At 45.2% G+C, this 14,469-nt stretch overlaps 1 protein-coding gene across 1 annotated transcript in view; it reads right to left on the bottom strand.

Annotated features, from left to right (window-relative positions):
- Nucleotides 1-1,510: 1,510 nt before the first annotated feature.
- LOC106813729 (probable protein phosphatase CG10417) overlaps nt 1,511-14,469 on the bottom strand; it is a gene marked incomplete in the record, with an annotated part of 22,096 nt that continues 9,137 nt past the window's right edge. Inside the window, 4 exon segments of the mRNA XM_014817942.1 lie at nt 1,511-3,028; nt 3,743-3,830; nt 10,449-10,578; nt 10,886-10,964. Of these exon segments, the coding sequence (XP_014673428.1) occupies nt 2,750-3,028; nt 3,743-3,830; nt 10,449-10,578; nt 10,886-10,964 (576 nt within the window).

Genomic DNA, 14,469 nt, shown 5'->3' with positions numbered 1-14,469 from the left:
CTGCATAAGACCGTGACAATTCTACGCACCTGTCCTAAACTACGCTGACCTGTACAAATTGCCACCCGAATCATTCTCTAAGTTCTGCCCTAATTACCCTCTATAGAAAATAATGCTGGTAAATTTAACACGCCTAGCAACTATCTACCACTGTCTTACCAGAACGGTCCCGTCATACTAATACCGGCTCTACCTCAACCGTCTCTCTCTCTCTCTCTCTCTCTCTCTCTCTCTCTCTCTCTCTCTCTCTCTCTCTCTCTCTCTATCTCCCTCTCCCTCTTTCCCCCTCTCTCCTCAGATAGGTGTAGGAGGAAATGGGAGGCCGATGGACATTGTGTGTGTGCGTGTGCGCATGTGTGTGCTTCGGTTCGTGAGACATCGACTATGGGGGGGGGCAGTGCCTAAATTTGAGAAGCTGTGCAATACCAGTAGAAAATTTACATCATCATATTACCTTATTAAAATTAAAATTAACATTTACATCAGGATGGCGGTCAATTTTGGGTTGCAGTCGAAAATACACATATAAGGAACATCTGCATGATTAAACGCCCGAAATTCGACCCAAGCGACTCCTGGTGGGCTACTCTCGCACTGGCTGAAGAATTTGACGCTTTCACGCTAACATGAAATTCTAGAAACGAATCACGCATCACGCCAAGCAAAAAAAAATCACGACTAACGGCAAAAATGATTTCATGCCAACGTAAAAATAACCGGAGGACATTTCACGCCTTACTCTATACTCCATTAGCACCCCATCTACACGCACGCATGCACGCACGCGCACTCACACGCACGCACGCACACGCACACGCACACGCACACACACACGCACACGCACATACAAACACACGCACACACACACGCACACGCACACGCACACGCACACGCACACGCACACGAACACGCACACACACACACACACTTGCGTGGTCCGTGGAGAAGCTGACTGACTGACTACGGCCATGTAGACAACCGATAGATCGTTTTACTCGATAATTGAAATCGAATAAAAACTTAAACAGGCCGTCGTGAATTAACGCTGCTACAAGTTTCGCAGTGAGAGGAGAAGCGAGAGATGGGGGTGGGGGAAGGACAGAGCGCGCGCAAGCGAAAAACACACCCGCACCCACGTACGCACGCACGCAGGCATACGCACAGACACATACTGTTACAGATATTCACGTTTTCCACCATCCCCGTATCATCCTCCTCGTCGTCGAAATGACTGACGAAGATCGTTTCACCGAATGCAACCCGTCTCACATCCATAACGACGTTTAGCGACAGCGAAACGTACAGATACGAGTTCTGTCACACCACCGACACATAGACTGGCCCTCTCTTCATAGCTTGCGCTCCTATTGCGCACGCACCAGCGACCGAAAGTTAATACAGGATATGCATAACGGCCATTTTGGCCCAAAAGGGTAAAACCACCTTCGAGTGCAGTCATATATTCTGAGATGGTTATATCATTTAAGTACATAAACGCACTACAGATTACTACATTAGCAAGACAGGAGCCTCGTTATATATTTCATCAAAAGCTAGTAATACATTATTAGACAGTACACAGTGTTATTAGCTCGTGATTTCATGTATATTACGTTATACGTAAAAACGTATACGAGTGCAAACCGAACAGTAACCGTTAATTTTGTCGACGTTTGTTTACGCGTCGCATAGCAACGTGACAAATGGCAGTCTTTCTCTCGGCCAATGAAACGGCACTCCGCAAGCTGCCGGCTTCTCATGTCCTTATTGTGAATTCAGTGGGAGGGAACCAGCCTATGTCAGCACAGAGTACATACATAGCGAGAGGGGGGCTAGGTAAGGGTTGGAATGATGATGGGGGGGGGAAGTGCGGGATGGCGCGTGCTACACCATCAGCTATCGTCAAAATGTGACGAACGATCTTTCTGGGAAGACTGTGACAACACTTCTGAGCACAGCGGTGCCCCTCACCGGCATCACGTCACATCACCGAGTCAAACCACGGTCAACCCACATTTGCATGTGTCCCGAAACCAACACTAGATTATCATACGAACTATTGCAACTACGCTACACATACTTAAACACGCGCTATGTCGTTCGCCACAGACACATGTGTGATGGGCGTATACCGTCCACCACACTACTGATACTCTCTCTCACTCACTCCATCACTGCAGCTAAATGCAGTTTACCCTCGCCCATGCTACTCGAGGAACGTGCCTCGGCAGCGCAGGCGTCTACATTACGTCGCCGCTTGATACTCAAGAGTCCGATAGATGGCACGGGAGCCGACGGTAGTGCTAGTGGTGACAGCCGTCGGCGGAATAACACACGCCGCGTTACGTTTTCTACGGTCGCGTCTCTCTACTCAGAACGCAGATAGGAGACTCGACGAAACCCGGGGGCGAAAGATGCGAGGAGCGGGCCCACGGCCTGCCCACCCGCCTGGTCCCTCTACCGCGAGATAACACTCGCATCTGAGATTAGGCGAGCGAGCGTCGCGTGTGTAGAAGCTATTCGTATTCGTCGTTCAACCACGGGTCCCCCGCGTCGCCGCGCCGAGGTCGAATTACTCGTGACGAGATCCCTCGTTACGGTCGCCACGGCAACGCGCTGGGGAGAGGCGACACGGATCACCTCCCGGGTCCCCCGCGCAGCGCGGTAACCAGTGGCAACCACAACCTCAGCTTCTTCCCTCTTCAGCTACAGCTTCTCCCCTCGAACAACAACGTCGTCGCGACGCCACCTAACTCTTTACGAGAGTAGCCGGTGCCTCCGCGGCCGCCTCCGCCTCCTTCTCCTCCTCCTCCTCCGCCTCCTTCTTCAGCCGCTTTCTCTCGTCGTCGCCGCCGCTCCGCGCTCGCTTCTCGTCGTTGCTGTCAGCCTCAACGGACGCCCGCTTGCCGTTGCGTCGCGCGGCGACCGCGCGCAGCTTCGCGTGGTTGAAGGTCACGATGATCGTGGTCATGTTGTCGCAGCCGGTGCCGTCGCCCGAAGTGTCCGAAGCGATGCAAGCATCGAACAGCTGAAATAAACAAACAGCGCATGCAGCGAACGTGCCGCGTCGACCGGGGGTGGTGGTTATGCGCCGGTAATGGTGCTGCGAGCTGCGGCCGATTCTCAGAAACAAAACTAGACAGAGGACACTCATGGAGAGTGCATACCTCCGCCAGCGACATAGGCCATACGACTCACGAACACACGAATAACCCACGATATACCGATGTATGTGTTAAGAGCTGGCTCGCCGCTCGCTGCTGGCTGCTGCTGACTGCTGCTGGAGCTGGCTGTGGCTGACTGGCTGGCTGGCTTGACTCGACGCGCTAATACCAATCGCGCGAACACACTAACACACGAACACACGAACACACGAACACACGAACACACGAACACACGAACACACGAACACACGAACACACTAACACACACACACACACACACACACAAACACACTAACACACGATCACATAACCTCCTCCAACTCCGTTGGGCGAAGGTAATTAGTCTTCATGATAGTCTTAACAGGAACGGTTATGCACCAGCACAATGGTACACCTCATTTTCATTCACTACGCATGTCGCAATGTATATGATGTGGTCTACAAGTGGTATTATAATGAGGCGAACATAAAGTGAAGGCGTGGCAGCTAATGCACGCACGATTTTATACGTTACGACATGCGTAGCGAATGAAAATGAGGTGGACCATTGCCTAAAGCTGTAGTTCAGTTTAACTTACGTTTTCACAAGTTGGAGCTAATTTCCCCAGGTTGGTTTTGAATTTTTCCTTAATGAAGTCGACGACTTCTTGGCTGGTCATAGAATTCCTGCACAGAAACAAACGGCACGGTAATAAAGCCAAAACCATACACGTGAAAGATATCAGTACTACACTCAAAAAGGTTAAAGCTTCAACCAAACAGACAGATACCATAATTGAAAGGAAATGCATTAAAGTGATTACGTCACCGTAAATACTAAAAGTAAAACGTGACTCATACATAGCACATAGCAAGCAATTAATGTCAGGATAATAATATCAAATCGTCCAGGTTTTTTGGATTTTTAACTAGTTGAGAAAGTCTTATCAAGTAAGAATTTGACGATAGATTTAGTCCCGTAGGTTAGTACTTACTTTTAATGTAAAAAAATGGCAACATTTTTTACAAATATACACCATAGAAAATTCGTGACGTAAACAATTTAAGTAGTAACTGACTGAACCTAATATCAGGGGTAGAAATTAACTTTTGAACAAGGGAGTGCAATAAACTGGACTCCCTGCCTTCAAAAAGAGGGAGTCCACAGCACAATGAGGGAGTCCGTAGTCTGAAGTTCAAATAATTAAAGCTTTGCTAGAAAAAATACGTAATTCCGCGAGGCCGGTGCTCTGGATAAAACTAGTTAGTATAGCTAGAATTTTCGAAGGATCATACGGATTCGGCTGGATATGTCAATCAGGGAGTCCGCAGTAAAGTCAGGGAGTATTTTGAATCTCCGACTCGCAGTTATATTTTGGCACGCCTGGTAATATGCAAGTGAGGTCTAAAATGCCCTCAAAGTGTAAAACAGTGCACTAGCAGCAATCTACACGTAACCATACCAGCCACAACAAGAATTATCACTTCACATATAGATAGTGTCTCAATGTCTGGCAGTGGACGTGACAATTGGTCCCAGTGGCAAAGTTTGTTGTCGTAAGCGTGATCTCTGTAAACGCCTGAGAAAACGTAGTGCAACAATACAATACCTACCGAACTGTGACAGTAGTAAGATTAAAATTCATTCGATTCGATTAATTTAATGCACACTAAACAAAGCACCAATTACCTAAAATAATATGGCGTATAACTCATATATTTTGAAACTGGTGAAACATGATTGCATGGTTACACAAAGCACCGTATTATAGGTATTTGAAACTGCGCCGAGGCGCATACTCAAATTAAATCATGAAAACCGAGTACGTTTTCTGCAGTATTATAACCAGCACATTTGCAGACTAAGTGCTGCCCACCCTTACCAATCGCCCGAGAAAGGTTGAGGCCGCGCGTTCATCTAGCGTTCGGCCGTCAACTCGCGTCCACCGGCTTTCTTTATCGCTTTGCATCTGATTATAAATACGCGATATAATTCTCATATCATAAACTATTAACGAACGAGCTTACCAGCGCACAGTTTGAGGCGAAGATTCATACTTGTTATTACTTGCCTTGATGTCTGTACTCGGTAAATCACCGGCTCATGCAAACGAGTGGCATATGAGCGCTATTGCACAGCATTAACAACAACAAGGATGAACAAAACAACTTGTATTTTGCTTAACTTGTAACTTGCAAAATGTACCAGCCCGAGCGCGTGACCTGTCTGAACACTAACGACGCCGCAACTAAACAGACGTCCAGCAGTCTTACGGAGAAATCGGAGGTAGAGTAATAGCGCAGGAGGCAGTGCGTAATTCGCGAACACAGTTCCTGTTTATTCCGCGTTGGCCTACTCCCATTTCACCTACGCGTTAAATTCCATTCACCTACAGCCAAAATTCCAGTTGACTACACCATTTTCGCCAACTCCCAATTCGTCCTGCGTTTCAAATCTAACGGCCATTCCACAATTTCGTCTACGATCGGGTTTGTTCACTAAATAATCATTATAAATAATAAAATATGGTTTTTGATTGGCATAGATAAGACTAACAGAAACCATAAGAAAGCCATAGCGTACAAATAATGAGAACACAAGCCTTGACAAAAATGCGAGACACAATAATTGAGAACATACATTATGAGAGTACATGGGAAATGTACAAATGGGAGTAGGCGAAATGGAATATTGCGATTTCTGGAGTGAGTTCGAAATGGGGAGCAGGCGAAATGGGACGTAGGCAGAAATGGGTGTTAGGCCGAATGGCGAGTAGGCCAACTCGCGGAATGGCTACGTGTCCGCATGCAACACATACCTTCTCCAGCTCATCTCCGGCTCCGTTGTGATCGCAGCCGACATGTCGCGATGGCCTTACCCGCGCGGCACAGCCGCGCACGCAGCGGCTTGTCTCCAGGCGTTAGCGACGTATAGCTCGTCTCTCCGTGTATGAGGACAACGACGGCCGGACAACGCGCTGTCCATTCCGGCTGAAAAACGATAATGCGTTCTGTTCTCACACCCTCACTCAAGTCATACACCACCTAAAACATTCAGTATGGCTAACAAATGAGATTTAATTGATAACGATACCTATGTAATATCAAAAGACTAATAATACCTAGAGTGTACAACGAAAAACGGGAAGAATAGTGCTATTTCAGGACATGATTAATTCTACTTTGCCTTGCGAGGTCTAGAAATAATTTTATGGTATTGCATTAGCAGAATTCATTTGCTCTCTAAAACAAGGTACCAACGACCGCTTTGTCATACGATACTCCTAGGCTGAGATTTGGCTCCTAAACTCCACCTCCACATGCCTCACACGGGTCCTGCATCCTCAGCTATTCAGCAACCTAAACCCTCTAAGATTTTGGCTATCGTTTTCCGTCGCCCGCTTGGAGCGCTGATAATATGATGTCACATCCAATTTGGTACTTGTACTACACTATATAGTACTGAGCTGTGGTTGTCCAGAGACCTTAATTAAGAAAAGCATTTGCCCTCCACATGAACGGGCATTTAGCCGTGCTAGCGAAAGCATAATGGAGATAAGTGCGCATAGGCGATGCCCTTGAAAGTCACCTCCACCCTGCACCTCATCCGGAAAGTCACTGCACCTCGAAAATCATGTCCTAAAATTATGCGCGGAAAAACGCGAACTTCTCAAGCGAAGCAACCTTAGAGCGTTTAGGGCTTGCTGAATAAGCTGGATGCGAGGCCGTGTGCAGGCATGTGGGAGGGGAGGCTTAGGAGGCGGCAATATCTAAGCCTAGGAAGTATTCGTATTGACAAGCGGTTGGTCCTTGTTTAGAGAGCAAAGAATTCTGCTTAATGACAATACCAATAAAATTATTCTAGAAACTCGCAGGCAAAGTAGAATAATGTAGTCGTGAAAAAGACTATTTTCCCGTTTTTCTCGTTAGTACACTCTAGGTTATAATTAGCTCTTGCATGTATATTATATATATATATATTATATATAGTTGTTTTGGAATGAAAAAATCACCCGTTGCCTCGAGACCAGAGCGGTCAATCTCAGGTCAGTGTACATGCTCTGCCACCATTACAACGCTGTATTTATACAGCCATATAACGCATGAAATTATTTAATCAAATCTTATTTGCTTGCCAGATATAAGATTAAAACACCATCACACGACCACTTCAACAACAGAATGACCAACAGAAAAGTGGGCCTCCTGTCAGACTTTGAACACTGAGGACCATTGCTAAGTGAGTTGTATCATCTGATAACACGCTATCTGATTAGATAATGGAAAAATGACCTGCTAAAACATATATACCATATTTCTCTGTCTGCATGAAACACAGCCGGCTTCTTCACCGTCTCCGTCTCATCCTCACTCTTCTTCTTCTTCTGCCCTCCATCTCCTCTTTCTTCTTGCGCATCTCCTCATCAACTATGGAGAAACCACAGAAAATAACGCACAGAAAAAAACCACAGGAAATAAACACAGAAAAAACCACAGAAATTATACCACAGTAAAATAGGAACTGTGATGGCTGACTACCAAACAGAGAAGAGTACATAACCCTATTTAATTGCTTTTGACTTATAGCTGGTCACATAAATTTTTAAATACACTGACTGTTTAGTTTAGTTATAAGTACTGTGTATAGTCAGCAGTTTTCTGTAATTCCTTGAAGGACAATCAAACATGTGGAAGAACATTCAGTTTTAACTTACACTAATCTTACCTCTTCGTCGCCCGATCCAATCGTCTTTTGCCTCCTCATCGGTCATCCTCATCTCATCATCCTTTCCTCCTCTGCCTTAGCCTTCGGGCACAAATTCTTCGTCTTCGTCTTCGTCGTCTCCCCCAGCCTCAGCCACAGCTTTAAGAATCATATCCCTGATAGTCTTAGCAGCTGATCGCTGGCCTGTTTTGGAAGCACCTTCGTCGGCATCAGCAGAGCTCGCTGAAACTAAAAGACAAGTGAATGTGCACCTTATGAGTCCGCTTATACATACACTCCATGAGATTTATGGGGAAAAGACAGGAGGCATGCCAGACGAGGTTGCTATGGTGGGTTACACTGGTTAATTTAGTCGTTATGTAGGCGCACTACAAGAAGTAAGAAAGCAATCACGGCACTTGTTGTCAGTGCTAGATGGTGAAATTTTAAATCTGCTATACTACCTTCTAACATGGATGTCATAATGGTGGGCAATTTTACACTGCTCTCTGTGCAAAAGAACCAAACCGATCACAACAACACTGCAAATATAACAAAAATATAATATTACTTAATTATATTAATATTTAAAAAATATATATTATTATTTCAATAATTAAAGTGATTGCTCACCACAGGAGGGCGCCGCCTCCACGCTTGCACTTGCCGCCTCATTGCCGCTGTCTTTCGCCTCAGACTTTTGCGCGACGCTAGACGAGGGCGCCGGTGTCTCCTCCGCTTTCTCGTCGGCTTTCGCCGCGTCCTCGCAGTTGCTCTCAGCTTCCTTCGACGACGAATCTCCGGCGACCGCGCTCGGCGGCGCCGCCTCACACTCGGCGCTGGTCGAGTCAGGCTGGTCGCCGCCGGCGACGGCCGGGCAGTCTGCGAGCTTCGTCTCCGATTCACCGTCGTCCGTCTCCGGTTTTGCTTCTTCGCTCGCCTCGGCCTTAACCTCAGCGACCTCGCTGTCTCCCGCGGCTTTCACGTCGGCGACCTTTGACCTCTTGCCCTTGCCCTTGCCCTTTGACTCGCGGATGCAGCCGTCCATCTCTTCAGAGCCGTTGTGGAGCTGGGCTTCGCCCTCGTCGTTGTCGCCGGGAAACGGTTGCTTTCCTCGCAGCATCGGTGATTTCACCTGGGAGAGGCCCTGGAGATTTTTCATCTGGAACGAAAAACGGCGCGTCGTGTTAATTGCGGAAAACGAACTGTTTAAGGAAGTCGGCGGAGCAAAACGCGCAGTTGTTGAATTAGCACATAATTAGCATACTGCAGTGTCATACTTCATGTTTCATTATAATTTTTATGCAAAACTAGAACAAGTTGAGTACTAATGTCGTTTCAGCACTATCTCCAGTAAGTACAGTTTATTAATTATGTTACAGGTTAATGTGTTTTTATTGATATTAATAGCTGGCACCATTGCTGCCTGCATACGTATGTTACGTAGTAAATATAGATACAGAACATTCCCTAGATTTTACCAGATTAAGTACTAAACCAGAGATGTGTGTGCATACCAGATGTGTGTGTACCAGCACGCGTCAGCTTTCACTTATAAACAAGATTAAATGACAGCACCCTAACCCTAACTACTACCACTATCACATCATAGTAGGTGGCAAAATAGACTACAATCGCAGGAAGTGTAATTTTGAAATTCAAATTTTTTAAATTCAAATTAAAAATTAAAAATTCAATTAAAAATTCAAATTTTTAAGGTAAATTTGAAATTCCATGACTGTAAAACTGTCTGGACCATAAGAGGTTCCAGGCCGTCGACTGCTGGAAAACCGGTAGACAACCTGCAGTATCAATGCAAGTCCTACTGTCACTGATAGTTAACGCAAGGTTGTGCAACAGTACATAAGCACCAACCTTCTTTGATTGCAGCTCAGCACTTCCCCCGTAGCGAGCCAGGAGTTCCTCAAGGGGCATGGTGGCTTCTTCAAACAAAGCAGCCTTGTCTTCCTCGTCATCTGCAAAACCAGTAGCGATGCCTATTGCTGTGCTCATCACTTTAAAAACACTAATGACCCTTCCCCTGCTAATTAATGCCCATCTTCTGTACAAAGTCTACAGAATTATTTAAGCAAGCAATTTTAACTGATTTAAAAAATTGCCCGTGTGAATCTATTTGCAATTATATTTAGTTTTATTACATTTTGAACTCTGTTAGTACTCTTTGACCTCTTGTTGTACATACAAACATCAGATGAATATACTATTATCTGAACCTAATATCAGGGGTAGAAATTAACTTTTGAACAAGGGAGTTCAACGGGCTGGACTCCCTGCCCTCAAAAAGAGGGAGTCCACAGCACAATGAGGGAGTCCGTAGTCAAGAAGTTCAAAATTAAACATTTGCTGAAAAAATACGGTAATTCCGCGAGGCCGTGCTCTGGAATAAACTAGTTAGTATAGCAGAATTTTCAGGGAGTCATACGGATTCCTGGATATGTCAAATCAGGGAGTCCGACAGTAAATCAGGGAGTATTTGACTCCCGACTCGCGTTAATTTCGCACCCTGTAATATGCAAGTGAGGTCTTAAAATGCCCCTCAAAGTGTATAAACAGTGCACTACATGCCATACTACACGTACCATATGCCGTCACATGCGACAACAATGAATTCATCATCTTCACATATAGATAGTGTCCTAATGTCTGGCAGTGACGTGATCATTTGGTCCTTCAGTGCAAGTTTTTTGTTCTTTTTGTATGCGTGATCACCTGAATACCGAGAAAACGTAGTGCATTACAATACATTACCCTACCAACTGTGACAGTAGTAGATTAAATTTCATTAATAACCGATTAAATTTACTATTATGCACACTAAACATTAGCACTAACACTGCACCAATTACCACAATAATTATTGGTATACTCATATATTTTGGAACTGGTGAAAATTCATGGTTATACCTATATAGGTATTTAAAACTGCGCCGAGGCCATATCAAATTAAATCATGCAAACCGAGTACGTTTCTGCAGTATTATAAGCAGCACATTTGCAGACAAGTGCTGCCACCTACCAATGGCCCGAGAAAGGTTGAGCCCGCCGTTCACTCTACCTTCTGCCGTCACTCGTCCACCGGCTTTCTTTATCCTTGTCTAGATATAAATACGATATAATTCTCATCATTCATAAACTATTAACAACGAGTTACACACACGGACACAGTTGAGCGAAGTTCATACTTGTTTTACTTCCTGATGCTACTCCGGTAATCACGCTCATCAAACGAGTGCATATGAACTATGCACAGCATTAACAACAACAAGAAGATCATCAAAATTGTGCTTTGATTGCAATGAGGTCGCAGGCGGACCACGGCCGCGGGCCGGGGGGGCGAAAGGCCGGGACGAGAAAGGGCGGCAGGAACACGCGCGACCGCCTGCGGTCTAGGGCGTCGGGGGCGCAAAATCTGATGGCCGAAAGACAGCGGCAATGAGGCGGGCAAGTGCAAGCGTGGAGGCGGCGGCCCTCCCTGTGGTGATGCAAATCATTTAATTATCTGAATAAAAATTATTATTTTTTAATTATTAATGTAATTAAGTAATATTATATTTTTGTTATATTGGCATGTGTTCGTTGTGATCGTGTGGTTCTTTTGGCAGCGGAGAGGCATGTGTAAAATTGGGCCACCATTAGACAATCCATGTTAGAAGGTAATAAAGCAATTTAAAATTTCAGCATAGCACTGACAACAACTGAGGCCCGTGGTTGCTGTCTTACTTCTTGTAGTGCGGCCTACATTCGACTATAATTCACCAGTGTGCGCCGCCATAGCCAACCTGTGTCTGGTTGGCCTCCTGTCTTTTTCCCATAAATCGCATGGGAGCTGTATGTATAAGGAGAACTCATTAAGCTTGCACATTCACTTGTCTTTTAGTTTCAAGCAGAGCTCTGGGCTGATGCCGAAAGGTGGCTTCAAAACACCAGCGATCAGCTGGGGCTAAGACCTATCAGGGATATGATTCTTAAAAGCTGTGGCTGAGGCTGGAGTGACGACGAAGACGAAGACGAAAGAATTTGTGGCTAAGGGAAGGAGAGGAGAAGGATGAGTGAGGATGAGGATGACGATTAGGAGGCAAAAGACGATGGAGGACAGAAGAGGAAAGATTAGGGTAAAACTGGAATGTTCTTCCTAGCATGTTTCGATTTCTTCAAGAATTACATGAAACTGTGACGTAATACACAGTGCTATAACCGTAATAGGAAACAGCAGTTTATTAAAAATTTATGGACTCTAGCTATAAGTCAAAAGCATTAAATGGGTTATGTATCTCTTTCTGTTTGGTAGTCAGCATCACAGTTCCTTATTTTCTGTGGTATATTTCTGTGGTTTATTTCTGTGGTTATTTCGCTGTGGTTTATTTCTGTGGTTTATTTTCTGTGGTTTCTCATAGTGATGAGGAGATGGAAGAAGAAGAGGAAGAGGAGGCAGAGGAAGAAGAAGAGGAGGATGAGACGGAGACGGTGAAGAAGCCGGCTTGTTCATGCCAGACAGAGAACAATGGTATATATGTTTTAGCAGGTCATTTTTCCATTATCTAACAGATAGGTGTTATCAAGATGATACCACTCACTTAGAATTATTGGTTCTCAAGATGTCGAAAGTCTGACAGACCATTTTCTGTGGTCATCTGTTGGAAGTGGTGGTGATGTGTTTTAATGCTTTATCTGGAAGCAATAAAAGATTATGATTAAATAATTTCATGGCGTTATATGGGCTGTATAAAATACAAGCGTTGTAATTGGTGCACGACATGTCACGTGACATGAGATGGACCTCTGGTCTCAGGCAACGGTGCATTTTTCATTCACAAAAACATATATATATATATATATATACATATACATCAAGAGCTAATAAACGCTAGCAGTGTACAACGGAAAAACGGGAAAATAGTGCTATTTAAGCGACACATATCTAACTTTGCCTGCGAGTCTAGAATAATTTTATGGTATTGCATAAGCAGAATTCTTTGCTCTCTAAAACAAGACCAACCGCTTGTCAATACGATACTCCTAGGGGGCTTAGATATTGGCTCCTAAGCCTCCCCTCCCACATGCCTCACAACGGCCTCGCATCCAGCTTATTCAGCAACGCTAAACGCCTCTAAGGTTGCTTCGTGAGAGTTCGGTATTTTTTCCGCCGCATACATTTTAGGAATGATTTTCGGGTGGCAGGTGACTTTCGGTGCAGGTGCAGGGTGGAGGTGACTTTCAAGGGCATTCGCCTATGGCCGCTTATCTCCCATTATCTTTTCCTAGCACGGCAATGCCCGTCATGATGGAGCGCGGCAATTGCTTTTTTAATTAAGGCGCTCTACAACACAGCTCAGTTACTATATAGTGTAGTAACAGTACCACAATTTGGGCATGCTGACATCAATTATCAGCGCTCCAAGCGGCGACGGAAAACGATAGCCAAAATGCTTAGAGCGTTTAGGTTGCTGAATAAGCTGGATGCGAGGCCGTGTGAGGCATGTGGAGGGGAGGTTTAGGAGCCAATATCTGCAGCCTAGGAGTATCGTATTGACAAGCGGTTGGTCCTTGTTTTAGAGAGCAAAGAATTCTGCTTAATGCAATACCATAAAATTATTCTAGACTCGCAGGCAAAGTAGAATAATCATGTCGTGAAATAGCACTATTTTTCCGTTTTTCCGTTGTACACCTAGGTATTATTAGCTCTTGATATACATAGGTATCGTTATCAATTAAATCTCTTTGTTACGCATACTGGAAGGGTTAGGTGGTGTATGGACTGAGGAGTGTGAGAACAGGAACGCATTACGTTTTTCAGCCGGGAATGGACAGCGTTGTACCGGCCGTCGTTGGCCTCATACACGGAGACGCAGCTATACGTCGCTAACGCCGGAGACAGCCGCTGCGTGGTGTGCCGCGCGGGTAAGCGGCCATCGACATGTCGGTCGATCACAAACCCCGGAGGATGAGCTGGAGAAGGTATGTGTTGCATGCGACTACGGTAGCATCCCAGTTGGCCTACTCCCATTCTCGGCGCTACACCCATTTTGCCTACGTCCCATTTCGCCTGCCTCCCGATTTCGATGCTACTCTCAGAATCGGCAATATTCCCATTTCGCCTACTCCCATTGTACTATTTCCCATGTACTCTCATTGTATGTTCCAATTTTGTGTCTCGCATTTTTGTCAAGTTGTTTCTCATTATTTGTACGCTATGTTCTATGGTTTCTGTAGTCTATCTATGCCCAATCAAAACCATATTTTATTATTTATAATGATTATTTAGTGAACAAACCGATTCGTAGACGAAATGTGAATGGCGTGATTTTGAACGAGGACGAATTGGGAGTTGGCGAAAATGGTGTAGGTCAACTGGGAATTTTGGCTGTAGGTGAATGGGAATTTAATCGCGGTAGGTGAAATGGGAGTAGGCCAACTGGAAATAAACCGCGACTTCGTCCGCGATTACGACTGCCTCCTGCCTATTATCTCTACCTCCGATTCTCCCGTACAGACTGCTGACGTTGTTTGTTCGGGCGTCGTTAGTGTTCAGAACAGGGTCACCGCTCGTGGCTGGTACATTTTGCAAGTTACAAGTTAAAGGCAAAATAGGCAAGTTTGTTT

The sequence above is a fragment of the Priapulus caudatus genome, unplaced genomic scaffold, assembly GCF_000485595.1.
Source record: "Priapulus caudatus unplaced genomic scaffold, Priapulus_caudatus-5.0.1 Scaffold815, whole genome shotgun sequence".
NCBI classification, from domain to species: Eukaryota; Metazoa; Priapulida; class Priapulimorpha; order Priapulimorphida; family Priapulidae; genus Priapulus; species Priapulus caudatus.
The sequence above is the reverse complement of the archived record's forward strand: the minus strand, read 5'-3'. Positions and strand labels throughout refer to the sequence as shown.